Genomic DNA, 14385 nt, shown 5'->3' with positions numbered 1-14385 from the left:
AAGACAAGAAAAAGAAGAAGAAAAAACGCAGCCTATTTTGACAATAGAAATTGGAAAGCGGCCTTTACCCTTTTTTTTTTTTTTTCCGGGAGGTCGATAAAGCAGAGGCGTTTACTTTTTTTTTTTTTTTTCTTTAGGGTCGAAAAGCCGCGCTTACCTAAAAAGTGTCGTTCTTCTTCATAAGAGTGGGAGTTCATGAGTGACGGATAAGTAGTCAAGTTGCGGAATTTGGAAGTGTGTGTAAATGTTCTAAGATCAAAAGGTTTTCTAGAAGATCACGAAGGAAAGTAATATTACAAAATGTGTTTTCTAAAGAAACATTATCGGTAAGTGGAATCACGGTTACATTTGAGTTATAAAAAAAAACGTTTGATAACGACACAAAATTTATGTTTACAAAGCAAAATTTCATTTGATAATAGAGTGGGCCGATGGCGACACTTGAGGCCTAATACTTTCTCCCTCAGCCACTGCCGAGAGATTGGACTCAATACATTTCTCCCTCAAATGTAGCTTTTGCCTTTTTGGAATTTTCACTTCTTGATGGGCTTGGACTGTTGGAGAAAAGAAACGGCAACAAAGGACAATATCGTCCAAACGACAGACCCTAATCAATGTCTCTTTCTTGCTCAAACCTAATCAATGTCAACCTTACGGAATTCCCACGCCTAATACAGTTGTATTCCTCGTGAAAAAAAAAGATGGAACTCTCATCTACGATTCAATTAATTAATGTCGCCTTCGTCTTTTCAGTTTATACCCGCAATTCACGACATGATGCGCTTCGCAAGATGCTAACGACGCATGCATAAGAAAGCATGCTCAAAAGAAGTTCGATTGTGTCCATGTACTGATAAGTAATGAGAAATTGGAAATGATATCCAGTCATACAAGATTAGTGTTTCATGTGATGGTCGATGCCCTCGATCCACTGAAAACAATGTGACAAGCTTTAAACATACAGGACCACCAAAACTATCTTCTCCATTTACTTAGTCAACACACGCATCCTAATTTCTTTTATATACGATTATTAAAGAATGCCGATATGTTGTACTTTTTAGTAAATTCAGATGTTTGTTTGTCTTTATACATCTATCTCCTACCACTGATTAGAAATTTTCAATATTATTAGTAAATGATAGGGATGAGCAACTTGGACCAACTAAACCGGGATTGGCCAGGACCGGTGGTCCAATTCCCGATTCCAGAGGGTAGCGATTCGATTCTCGATTCCCGGGGCATAATATCGGATTGGTCGATTTTAACTCTTTTTTTTTTAAATTGAATTTTGTTTTGTCCTTACCTTGTTCCTTCTCTTTATTCAATTATTGCTCCAATAATTTCTCTACTCGCATTACGGTTTCATCATTCACAGATCACCATATCGTGAGGCTAAATGAAATGAGATTGTATAGAAATTGGGCTTTTGGTTTCATTTATTATTCTTTTTCTAGATTATTGGATATTTTATCAGATCCATTGGAACGCCTTGAAATCGGAACGGACCGGTTCAATGGACCACAAATCCGATTCCCGGTTCTTGAGAGGAACCGGATCGGATCGAGAACCGTTCACTTCCAGTAAAGGAGACCAATCTCATCGGGAATCATTAACCTGAATAAGTTTCTTTGCATACTAAAATGTGAGTTCACAATCGCAAGCTACCAAAATGACAAAAAAGCTTTCAACATTGCCTAATGACCTCCATTAAATAAGTATCTACCTATCAAGCATCGAACAATTTTCTCTGCATTTCAAATTTCTTTAACGATGTGTTAATAGAAAAAGTTGCTATAGGAGAGTCACGTTCAACAGTCACATGAGCATTTTTACAATCGCTATTTCCACGACGCGAGGAATAGTTTGCTTGACAAGATCAGGGATTGGCAATGGACCGAACCATGGGCATTAGATGATGGGCCAGGCCTAGACAGGGAAAGTAGGTCCAATCATCAGCCCAACGTTTGTATCTAAATTTCAGGAAGGTTTTTTTGGGGGCCCAAAGTTTAATCTCTGTCAATCCTCGCAAAACTCTCTTTTTGATACGAATGAAGATGAGAGAGATGGGATTGAGGCATGCCAGAAAGAAAATAACAGAAACAGGCGTACATAGCCATAACCCATAAGGAACGAAAGAATGGGGAGAAACTTCGGTAAGGAATCCCAAGGAACAAGCTTGCATGACAAGCTAACACAGAATTACACCTCAGAAAAGTCAGATCCGCATTGATCTTTACTAATCCTTTTTTTAACTTTTAAAATGTGTATATGCTATTGACAAGTAAATTTACATATAAATTTTTCTCGTAATTCTTAAAAGTCCGATAATATTTTCAATGTGTCATTTGCTTTTGAGAAGTTTAAACAGGCACAGACTAGAACTCCAAAATCACAAAGATCAAGTACCGATAATCCCAATTAACAAGATAATGGCTGCGTAAATTGTCAACCATTAATGCAGCCAAGTAACAGGGTTATCCACAGATATATGTGGGCAAAAATTGCAAATCCAAGGGAATGGTTCTTCTTACCTACCTTAACCTTCTTCAACAACCTAACAAAAGTTCTCTCACCTCTGAGGATCAAAGATAGGCTCAAGAACATGTCAATTTCACTTCTGATGAATTCAAAACATAGGTATCTCTAATAGAAATTAAACCCTGACGTCAAGAGCATCATACCACATGACTTAACAGTACCTAAAGCTTTCTACAATAAAGAGGTCGCACGAATAAAGCAGACTCATCATTCATGCTTTTATCGCTCCTAGCATGCGTGATACAGCAGAAACCTTTGAGCTTCACCTGCAGGGATCTCATATCTCCTCAAAGAAATAGGTGTTGGTATTCGCCGTTCGCGAGTTGACAAAGTTTGTTGTAAGTAAAGATGTCTGGCAAAGAATAAAAAAGTCATTCAAAACAAACAGTGAAACTCATATCAAAGTCTACAAAGACATGCAATGCAGCATAAATGATTCATATGTTCTGGCATGGACATCAGTGACTGATAAGCAGAATTTGCATGTACAAGTCCTCAGCAAGTTAAGTGCTCAGCTTACTAGTCACTGGGAAGCAATAAGGGTGCTCCAGAAATTTAGACATTTCCCAACAGCTAGGTATGAACTGAGCAATTTTCACTTCATTCGATATGCAACCTAATGTTACCCAGAAACAGATTCAAACAGAACAATTTCATTGTAAATAGAAACCTACCTAACTCATTAACATCCGTAATGATCCCACAGCTAAACATAAATCAACCAGCTGAGTCAGACAAAGAAAAAACCTAAATATAGATCAAGACCTACTCAAGCACCTTTTACAGTTGAGAGTAGGACACGGCATTGTTTCCATTCTCAATGAAACAAGGCTGCCAAAACCGGCATTCTTATGCAACGGGATAGTAAAACTGTGAAAAATCCTATGTTTGGGTTGTTTTATTTTCTTAGCAAGGAACAATCAGCTTTCTGCTAAGTGAAACTAAATGAGGGCCTCATTTCTTGCTCTTAACAACTGAAAAAGTGGAGGAGATTAAGTGCATTCATTTTCGCCTAACTATTCAATTTTTTTTACTCAACGACATACACATCCCATCCCACAACAGAACAGACCTTGGTGTTTAGATGCTATGGAGAGCTCATTCACAATAGTAAGAACGGTTATGCTACAAGGCTTCAAAAGGTTGGTCATAATGACTAGGACATTTTTCAGGAGAGGAATTGGTCATATGGATTCTTTTATCCAATTATTACCCAAGATAACATTCAGAATTCAGATACAGTTGATATGAAGAAAGGCCGCGACTACGAGCTCTCCACTATTACTAAAATTTTAGCTTCGCTTCACTAAAGCATTGACCTTCCTTCTTAATGCAAAAGGGGCTAATTGATCAAACAGAGACGAGAAGTTAGTCCAAAAATTAAAAAAAAAAAAAAACTGAAAAATCTTCAAGAGCTGAAAAGCATACCGAAATTATCACCAAAGTTGGTCCACTTATCAGCAGCAATGGAATTTTGACCATCAGCAATCCCAATAACCTCGACAAAAGTTGTGAGTTGAGAAGGCGGCAAGCCCTTTACAGTGATCTGCTTCTCGTCAGTAGATTTTCCAATTACCGCCGCGCCATCATTTCGAATAACCTGAATTACTGCCCGAACCTTCCGTCCAACATACCTTCCAAGCAACTCGGCATTCACGAAAACTGTCGGATTTGACGTGTCCATGACTAGCTCTGCAACTGAACATGGGAACCTTATTTAGATGCTCTCAAGAGAGCTTCGCCTGCTATTATATCTAGTATTGTAGACCACACGATCATGATGGGCCTATTGATGTCCATGCCAGGGTTTAATTACGTAAAGTAGGAAAACATAAGAAGAAACCCATCCCGCAACACCAAAAGTAGTCCTACTTCAAATTTTTCACTTGGCACTCGTACAAGATTGCTCAACATACCGTCATTTCAGCTGCTCCGGCTCGTAATCTTTTGAGATTAAAATCAGCAATTAGAGAGAAAACAAGTTTGAAATTACAACAGCGATCAAGCCGTAATATAACTGAGGAATGGTTAGCTAATATGTGGAGCAAACAACTGTCGAATCTAACAAGCTAAGAGCTTACAGCCATAGGGAAGATTACAGACATGAGCAAGGGGTCAACATATTTTATCACCACAGACTGATTGTTTTCTTTAAAACCAAGGACAAACTGGACCAACCCCATGAGCCTCCAGAATTGAGAATGAAGACCCAGACCCTAGGCTTCGACCACTCGTGAAGGTCGAACCACAGATTGCACCACAGAAACCTCGATTTCGTCGGCCCACATCAAGCACACCAAACACGACACCCTAAGCCATAGGACCAGCCACAAGCTAGCCAAGCGCATCTCATTTCTTCTCTCGATTTCACATGTAGAATCCCAAAAATCGCACGGGAATCCCGATTAAAGCCGAGAGAGAAGCCAGAAACGCCAAGAAACCTGATGACAAACGATTATTGGGAATCAGGGTTTTACCTGAAGAACGACCGGCGGCGGCGGCGGCGGCGGGGGAAGAGTTGAAGCGACTCCAAAAGGGACGGAAGAGCGGGACTCCTTAAATGGCGGTGAAATCAAATTGGGGAGAGAGAGAGAGAGAGAGAGAATGAGGAGGGAGAGAGTCGATTTCATTCCCGCGCAGAACGCCTGAGTGGGCCTTCCGAGCCCAGCGAAAGTCACGTGCGATGCACGGTTTCGCAAATCCCAAAAAAAAAAAAAAATAGGCGTATTGTACTACATGTCATCAATGTTGAAACATGTCTATGCAAGACGATGGTGTTGAGAGAGTCGATCTTACACGCCCACCGTAGGCTATTGTGAACGGAGTAGGAGAGCTCGGCGTGTCCTTATTATCGGATCTATTGATCGGCCGTTGAACGTCTATTGTGACAAATCTCATATATTCTCATATATGAATGACATATTTCTTTAAAAAAAAAAACTATACGTCTTTATTGTACGTACAATTTGCTTTGTGTCAGAACATGAATACGAATGTTCTTACTTGAGAATAATACGCCAAACACGTACAACTTCAAATATTTTCTGCTTTACAAAAGATGTAAAAATTAGTTACTAAGAATCAAACGGTCCAAATCGATTTGGCTTCAAATTTTCGAGAATTCAGAAATAGAATCATTTGATTTTGAATATAGAATTGGGAACCAAAATGGTCAAAGCCGGTTTTCGATATTTCAGAAGTGGGAACGAGACTAGGGCCTTGCGAGTCGGTCCAGTTGCTCGTCCATACTAAGTTCATTGTGGATAGATAGAAGAAGACAATACTGATATCAAAATTATCATACGGTATTGACTTTGATGTTGGAGCTTTTTCAATAATCATCTAAGAATCATAACTTGAAAAAAAAAATGATTTATTTGTATTTTTTTTTCTTAATAGCTCCTTAACGGAGGTTGTATGGTGGGGATCGAACTCCCCACCTCCGTTTCCTATAATGAACGGTGGCCAGGCCGGAAAAAAAAAAGGGCTACTGGTTGAAATGTTGTTTTTTGAGCGAGTCTAGTGGGCATCGGATTTGTCAGAAAATTAGATGTGGTGTTTAGTTGTAAAATTCAACCGAAGTCACTTAAAGAGACGATATATAAAAAAAAAAAGGAAAAAAAAAGAAAATGAAAATGCATTGAAGCATTATAGTCAATGTTGAATTTTCTTTGAAACTCTTTTTTTTTTTTTATTATTCGACTTGCGGCCGAAGACCAACGGATCGGCGATTCGCAAGAGAGAGGAAGCGAGAGACGAGAAAAATTCTTATTTCTATTTTTGTTCTAAAAATAAAAAAAATAGAAAATTTGTACTTCTCATTTATGTTCCAAACCTATTTTTCTCAAGCTAAAATTTTATCTTGAAAATATAAAAATAAAATTATTTTATCAAAAGAATTTATGTTCTAAATATGTTCTCGAAAATAGGAAAATAGAAAAAAACGAAAAAAATAGAATGGTTACCATTCGCTCCCTTGATACTTGACTAGACAGACAATTTTTACATGAGGATAAGACAAAATACATGTGAATTCGAATCCGACATTTACATAATTACCAACATAATCGAAAGTTATGATGAGCATATTTACGAATTTTTTCTCATTTTATCACAATTTATCGTCATTCTAGGTATTTTTTTTTTTTGGTCTAATCAGATCATACTTTTTTTTGGTCAGAATCAAATCACACTTCAACGAGCAACAAAATTAAATGATTTTGAAATTTTGATACGACTCAATTTCATTCCGCGCAAAAATTTTCAGGATTTTCGTAATTTTATTCCTTTTTCTGAATATTCCTCAATAATGAGGAAGTTTTTTTCCCGGCCAATAGGGCAGAAGGGAACATCGCGCTTAGCGTGGGACTGAGGTTTAGGTTTTGTTCTTCCCTCTTCTCTCGCCCGCCGTCTCCTTTTCTCCTCTCTCTCTCTCTCTCTCTCTCGCTCCCTCACAGACTGCCGCGTTTCACCATGTCGTCGGAAGCGGAAGCCCCGGCGTCGGAGCAACCCAAGGTGAGCAAGAAGGCCGCCAAGAAAGAGGAGGCCAAGCTGGAGAAGCTGCGCCGCCGCCAGGAGGCCTCGTCCGCCGTCGCGGCCGCGGCTGCCCCGGACGAGGAGGATCCCCTGGCGGAGAAGTACGGCGAGGTGCCGCTGTCGGAGCTGCAGTCGAAGGAGGAGGTGGGAGAGCCGTACACGGAGGTAGGGGAGCTGGGGGAGGGGATGGATGGGAGGATCGTGTTGGTGAGGGGGAGGGCCCAGACGATAAGGGCGGTGGGGAAGAAGATGGCGTTTGTGGTGGTGAGGGAGAGGGGGTTCACCGTGCAGTGCGTCGTGACGGAGAAGGAAGGCCTGGTCAGCAGGCAGATGGTGAAGTTCGTCGCCTCCTTGAATCGCGAGTCCATTGTCGACGTCCATGGCTCCCTCACCGTCCCTTCCTCCCCGATCAAGGGCGCTTCCCAGCAGGTGGAGATTCAGGTCAGCAAGATCTATTGCGTCGACAAGGCCTTGCCCACCCTTCCCATCAATCTTGAGGACGCTGCTCGCAGCGAAGCCGAAATCGAGAAGGCTCTCCAGGTCTTTCTCCCTGACAGTCGTTTCATCTCTCGACTTTATGTGTGAAGGCTAGGGTCTCCTGTTTATGTTCCGTGTTTGCCAAATTTGCAGGCTGGAGAGCAGCTAGTTCGCGTTAATCAGGACACGAGGTTAAATTTCAGAGTCCTCGACATACGCACGCCTGCCAACCAAGGAATCTTTCGAATCCAGAGTCAAGTTAGCAATGTGAGCTTCCCCTTATCTCCATTCCTGACGAAATTCAACAAACTCATTGCATTTCTTATGTCCCCTCTTCCTCAAACCATGCCTTAATCAACAACTAGTAGGAGGTGACATTATTTTGACTTGCTTTCTTTTCTGTACTTTCAGTAAGGAACTGCAAGATTTCTAGATGCAAAATGTTGAATTAGGAAATAGTTTCCTCCAATCATCGAGGAGTAAATGTTTCAAAACACAGTGAAGCTTTATAATGCACGGGGTGATATGATAGGAGACCTGGGGAACTCTTTTACCTTTGTTTCTGTTTACTTCAAGTGTGAAAGGGTTGTTTTTTCTAGTCTCCAATCTCCATATGACCTGTAGTCCAATATCTTAAGATAAGATGCTGATGCTCTGGATGTATGCATTATGCGGCGTACGTTTGTTGTTTTGAGTCTAACACTTGAATTTATATGATTCAACATCGTGCAGATATTTAGGCAGTTCTTGTTATCTGGAGGCTTTATTGAAATCCATACGCCGAAACTGATAGCTGGATCCAGTGAAGGAGGTTCTGCTGTTTTTAAACTGGACTATAAAGGGCGCCCTGCATGCCTGGCACAGTCACCTCAGCTTCACAAGCAAATGGCCATTTGTGGTGATTTTGGGCGTGTTTTTGAGATTGGCCCTGTTTTTAGGGCAGAAGACTCCTACACACACAGGCATTTGTGTGAATTTACTGGCCTTGATGTTGAAATGGAGATTAAGAAGCACTATTTTGAGGTGGGAGTGGATACTTATTCATTTATCTTGTGCTTAAGTTCAGTCGAGTAAACTAGAATTTCATGCGCAGGTAATGGACATTGTGGACCGTTTGTTCGTTACAATGTTCGACTCATTGAATGCTAGTTGCAAGAAAGAACTTGAAGCTGTTGGAAGACAATATCCGTTTGAACCTTTGAAGGTTATGATATGATCTACCTTTTTTTTTTTTTTTGGCAATTCTCGGTACAGTAGGTACTTATCATGAAAATGCAACTCATGGGCTGTAACTTGTAATTGCAGTACTTGAGAAAGACCTTGCGGCTTACATTCCAAGAAGGGGTTCAAATGCTCAAGGTGAGGAAAAAATTTTCAGCAGCTAATATTACTGCTTGTATTAAAAAAAAGAAAAAGAGAACAAATAGAGTGGCAAAATATTGGTTCAATCACTTCTATGTCAAAAGTAGGACCATGAGTTTTCTTAAACTGATCTTTTGTTTGCTGCTTCTAGATGAAACCAACTGTTTGTGGTAACACTGCTCTTACCTGATGACTTATTCTGTTGGAAGAGGAACCATGAAAAAGTGTGAATTACAATGATATGCCATTTAGGTGTACATTGGGGGCAGATTGTTGGCTTGGTTAAGTAGAGTTGGATAGCTTTGGTACCATCAACTACTTAGAGCAACTGACTCATCTCCTTGATATGTGTAGGTCCATCTTCCCACGATCATAGGTATCTCTCCAGTCCTAAATGTGCTTCTAGGGGCTCAATACCCTGAGGCTATCTTCTAACATAGACATTATGTTTTAAAGTCTCTTTGGAAGTGGCAAGAGAAATATGAACTTCTTTTACTTTTGCTTTCGAAAGGTGGTTTTCTCAATGCAGGGCCTGACCTGCGTTGGTATTTTAATATTTTCAGAATGCAAATGCAAGGGAATTAATGGATTTTCAAGTTTTCCCATTCTACCCATATGTGGACTCCATAATTCCAATTTTGCCCTCTATGACTCTACTTTCTGAAAACCAGTTCCCTTGCAATTCTTCACTAGCTACATAGCTGGTGGCGTTGGGATTCAATTGCAAGGTTGACGGTTGCCTTCATCTTCATAAGTGATATATCCCTGCCTTGAATTTCAACAGAACCACCACATCTCTCTCTCTCCCCAGCACACTCGCTCACAAAAGCCCTAGAATAATGTACGCCAATCTGGACCCCGTTCCGTCTCATCATCAGTCACTTTAGTCCTGTTTTCGCGGATCGATCTGCATCCTTTGCTCTTTTTTTGCCAACATTCTAGAATCTTTTCTTCATTAATTGTTCTTTTATTTAATTAGTATATCATATAACGCACATGTTCCGCTATTTATAGCTAAATACCAACCTTGAGATAATTCTTAAATTTTGTTAATAGGAATGATCAAAGATTTTTTAAGTGTAGTTTTCACCGAACTATAGTGTCTTATGGGATTGGAACATACTATTTACTAAACACTGAACTACTTTAAGCGGGTGAATGTTGATTCAAAGCCCCTTCTTTAAAGGAGCTTTCCAAATGTAATGACATTCCTAAACTCACCCTCATAGGATGCATGCTAGTTAATATATAATAACATTCCTAAACTCACCCTTATTTGATCCGTGCTAGTTAGTATATAATTTGCTTTTACTCTAATGGATGCATTTTATATTTTTGAGTTCCAGCATTTATTTTGGGCCAATTTTTAGCAAATATTTTCTGATTGACAGGTTTTTTTGCTGGATTTTCGGATTTAGTGAATTTTACTATAGATTGCGTAGGGAAAATCATGTTGTTTCAGCAGGAAGCTCTTAACATTAGCTAAATCTAAAGAAGCATCCTCAGACTGAGATTTAACTAATCAAAGAAGGGTTGGTTGCTTCTTATTTATTGCTTTTTGGAGTTTGATTTCCTGTCTCCCTCAGAATGAGTGCATTGAGTTTCTCAAGCCATTTCATTGTCTAATAGCATGCATAGATCACATCAACTTACAAATTGAATACTTGAAAAATGAGCACCATCCTCACACTGTTCTGACATTACTATGCTTGTACAGGATGCTGGCATTGAGATTGATCCTTTTGGTGACTTGAGCACAGAAGTAGAGAGGAAGTTGGGTCAGCTGGTTCTAGAAAAGTAATATAAATTAAAGAATCTTTGATGTGCCTGAAGTTCTAAGTTAGGCTTCTGATTGTTATTGCTATTACTTTTGGCTATGATAACTTACCAAGCTTTCCTTTATTCTTAGGTATGGCACCGAGTTCTATATACTTCATCGATATCCTTTGGCTGTTAGGCCATTCTACACCATGCCATGCTGTGATGATCCTGCCTACAGTAATTCATTTGATGTTTTTATTAGAGGTAAATATTTCGGCCATTCTATACCTTCTTTCTCTGATTGATGGTTTGGGAGTTATGCCTTAGTATGATTATTTGGCCTTACAGTTGGTTTGGTATTGTTTAAAATGCATGTTCAAATTGTTAGAAAAGAAACATAGGGAGGAATTTGCTTGGAAGGGAAGGCTTGAACTCTCGGGAGAACCATGGGTTCCATTGATTTTTTATATACCAGGAAGTCCTAGACGGAGATATCTTCCATAACTCCAAACCCTTTTCCAACAACCCCCAGTAAATCTCATGTCTCTTCACATGAATGAGCTATAGATGCTTGAGAGTTGCCCATATGACTCTTTTAACCTACTCACCTTGCATTCGACCCATAGTCCATTGCAAACTTCTGATTTGTATCATTTTGTCCCCAGGCGAGGAGATCATATCAGGAGCTCAGCGTGTCCATGTTCCTGAACTTCTTATCAAGCGTGCTGAGGCAATTGGAATTGAAGTGAAGACCATTGAAACATACGTCGACTCTTTTAGGTAATTTAGTTTGATCGTCTTTGTTCTCCAAAAAGTCGGTTTCTTTTGCTTTCATTGATGCAGTGGTTGAGTCAGCTCTGTTGGTCCATGTTCGGTGCCTGGTCAGCTAGTTGATCAAGCTGAACATGATTATTCCTCTCCATTATGACGGGACATAACGATGGTGATTCTGTGCAGGTATGGTGCACCACCACATGGGGGCTTCGGAGTGGGACTGGAGCGGGTAGTTATGCTCTTCTGCGGCCTCAACAATATTAGGAAAACCTCTCTTTTCCCTCGCGATCCACTTAGAATCTCCCCGTGAGAACAGATTCGGTAATGCCATTCTGATTGCGTCGTCCTCAGGCGTATATACAACAAGCTCGGCTCGAGTTTTGACTATCTCCAGCGCAAGTGAACTTCGCAAATTACAGGGCCTTCGGATTTCTAGCTACCATCTTGCTAATGGGAAATAGTATAAAAGCTAGTCTTGATTTCTTTATGATCAAGAGATGTTCTGGGCCTGTCTGGCAATGAATTTCTGATTAGATTACATGTTGTGCATACGTTACACGGGTTTTTCTCTTTCCTTGTCATCGATCATACAAGGTTTTAGAATGTTTGAATTTCTACTTTTTGCGTGGTCTTTTTTATCTTCCGATACATAGAAATACAATTCCTAAAACGCCCCTAGCACGACATAAATTGGTAGGATTTAAATGAATCAAGTAGTGCAGATAAGTAGCATCGAGTACGTTGAACTTGTTTAATTTTTTAGCGACTTTTTTTTGTTTTGTTTTTTCTTTTGACTAATGTGAATAAAATTGGGATATAACTTGTCGGCGACGCGACTCAATCGCATAATTTCATTTTACCTACTTATTTTTATTTGTACAGTAAATTAGAGGGAATTATATGAGCATCGACATCTAAGAAAAGCCAAAGTAGATATTTGACCATGCGGAAGGAGATATCGACCCTGTGATGTATTGACTGTATCAAGGGCGATATCGGCTTTATTGACATAAGATGTACCGTAGACCATGCCAATTGACTTGTGAACAGCACAAGCTTGGCGAGAGATTCGGTGTGCATGACATCGACGTGTTAGGCCGTGATCCTACGATCTCGGGATGTCGGCATCACGGCGATTCAATTGGCGGGCATCCTTCCTTAGCCTCGCACCCCCCACCCCCACCCCCCAACATCGTCTAGTCTTAGGACATGATAAAGCGACGTTTGCTGGGATTTTCGGTGCTTTTCGTTTGACTAAAACATATAAAAATTCATATCAACAAACATTAAAGAACACAAAAGAGAGCTCTCAAAGAATATATGGGGTGGCAATAACGGTCCGGGGATGTTGGCGATGTACGTCCTCTGTACCCAATCGCACGTCGATGCCGGTGACTGGCCTGCTCAATTTTCTGCCCACACCTGACGTTGATGTCTGAGTCAATCAAGCCGGCCATAAAAAAAAACCAAGTGTCACGAGTTACTCAGGGATGTTCAATTTGGCGATGGTATGTAGTGGACATCATGAAATTATCACAACATACGGGATGAAACTACAGGTGGAATTTCCGAAATCATCTACTAATTCTAAGACTACAACTTTATACCCTCAACTTGGTACGATTCTGCGTTTATTTAGAAGAACAATCGTTCCCCTTTCCGAGAATACTTTGCCCTTTTTCTCGCCCTCCTCCTTGAAATAACTCTTTTGGCTCACATAATCGTACCGCTAACCCTGTCGGACACCACGACATCAAGTCGTCGGTATCATTGGCCGCCACCAACAGCAGTCTCTCTGCTCTTCTCTCTCTCGCTCTGTGGTTACCGCAACATCGACGACAAAGTTCTACGCCATGGCATCGAAGCCATCGATCACTTCCATGTGCGCGCTCACATACACAAACAGCGAGACACGCGCACATAGCTCACCTCATCAAAGGCAATGGTTGGAGGCAATATGAAAGCGCGTGGTGTGAGATTTTGTAGGACCACTATCATCTGTTCTAAAAGCTTAAACTATTATATGAAGGCACAGTTTAATATTTAATTATTATGTTACTTTCCTCCACGCTTAATCCGGTCTTTTATCACGAGCCGACGGATTCTTGATCACGGAATAGTCCATGCGCCTTCTAGCGAGTCTAGAACACCTTATGAGCCTTCCCTCTATGGCTATTCCTAAGAACAATATGACGAATAGCTTCTCGTATGAGATTGTAACGCACCCAACTTGGACCGGGCATCCAGTTCACCGGGTGAGATACACGTAACACTTAAGCACAACAATTGATTTCACCTTACCATAGCCTCATAATGAGAGCGGTATTAGCTCCTAATTAGTTTATGTATGGGAAGTCAATCCCGCATTCAGAGTTCTTTAGAGATATAATCTTTTTATCCTATAACTCATAGCACAAACCACATAGACGCCACTTCTAACAAGTTTTACCAACCCTTCTACACTACTTACTCTTCACCGTGACGCCACAAGCTCTACTAACGGATGCTACGTAAGTACGGGAGAATTCCATCCGTTGAGTCACGTAACTTAGAGTCCGTGACATTCTCCCCCACTCAATTCCGCAACATCCTCATTGCGAGCTGTTTCATCGCTCCCCTACATTCTCAAGCACCATCAACGTCGCTCCCTCGGGACTTACATGGATGGCCAAAGCCTATCCAATAGAACAGGCCACTACACCCCATTAGTAGCTTCCTCGATGAAAGCTATTCGGGCACCTCGGTCACTCGTGCTTTCCTTGACAAGTGTGGCATGCGGAGCCAACTATGCTTCCTCGGCGGCACCCTCTTTTGCCTATCGAGCTTCTCCCGATCTCAAGATATCAATTATTCTAAAAACTTAAACTGTTAGATGAAAAAGCGATTCAATATTTAATTATTCTACCATGTGGGATTGGTAGAGGTTAGTAGCCA

The 14385-nt window shown here is 40.6% G+C and overlaps 2 protein-coding genes across 2 annotated transcripts; one reads left to right on the top strand and one right to left on the bottom strand.

Annotated features, from left to right (window-relative positions):
- Positions 1–2495: 2495 nt before the first annotated feature.
- Positions 2496–5161, bottom strand: LOC115741841 (replication protein A 14 kDa subunit B-like). Its single transcript, XM_030675851.2, has 3 exons — positions 5019–5161; positions 3970–4239; positions 2496–2893 (listed from the first exon to the last, which is right to left on the bottom strand). Exons 2-3 carry the CDS (start codon positions 4223–4225, stop codon positions 2829–2831), a joined length of 321 nt encoding a protein of 106 aa, XP_030531711.1. The 5' UTR covers positions 4226–4239; positions 5019–5161; the 3' UTR covers positions 2496–2828.
- Positions 5162–6889: 1728 nt separating this feature from the next.
- Positions 6890–11988, top strand: LOC115741840 (aspartate--tRNA ligase 2, cytoplasmic). Its single transcript, XM_030675850.2, has 10 exons — positions 6890–7617; positions 7708–7821; positions 8287–8577; positions 8648–8758; positions 8860–8913; positions 10634–10713; positions 10826–10941; positions 11343–11457; positions 11635–11809; positions 11848–11988. The coding sequence occupies exons 1-9, from the start codon at positions 7015–7017 to the stop codon at positions 11759–11761; spliced, it is 1611 nt and encodes a 536-aa protein (XP_030531710.1). The 5' UTR covers positions 6890–7014; the 3' UTR covers positions 11762–11809; positions 11848–11988.
- Positions 11989–14385: the final 2397 nt, after the last annotated feature.

This window comes from Rhodamnia argentea, chromosome 7, assembly GCF_020921035.1.
Source record: "Rhodamnia argentea isolate NSW1041297 chromosome 7, ASM2092103v1, whole genome shotgun sequence".
Taxonomy (NCBI): domain Eukaryota; kingdom Viridiplantae; phylum Streptophyta; class Magnoliopsida; order Myrtales; family Myrtaceae; genus Rhodamnia; species Rhodamnia argentea.
The sequence above is the reverse complement of the archived record's forward strand: the minus strand, read 5'-3'. Positions and strand labels throughout refer to the sequence as shown.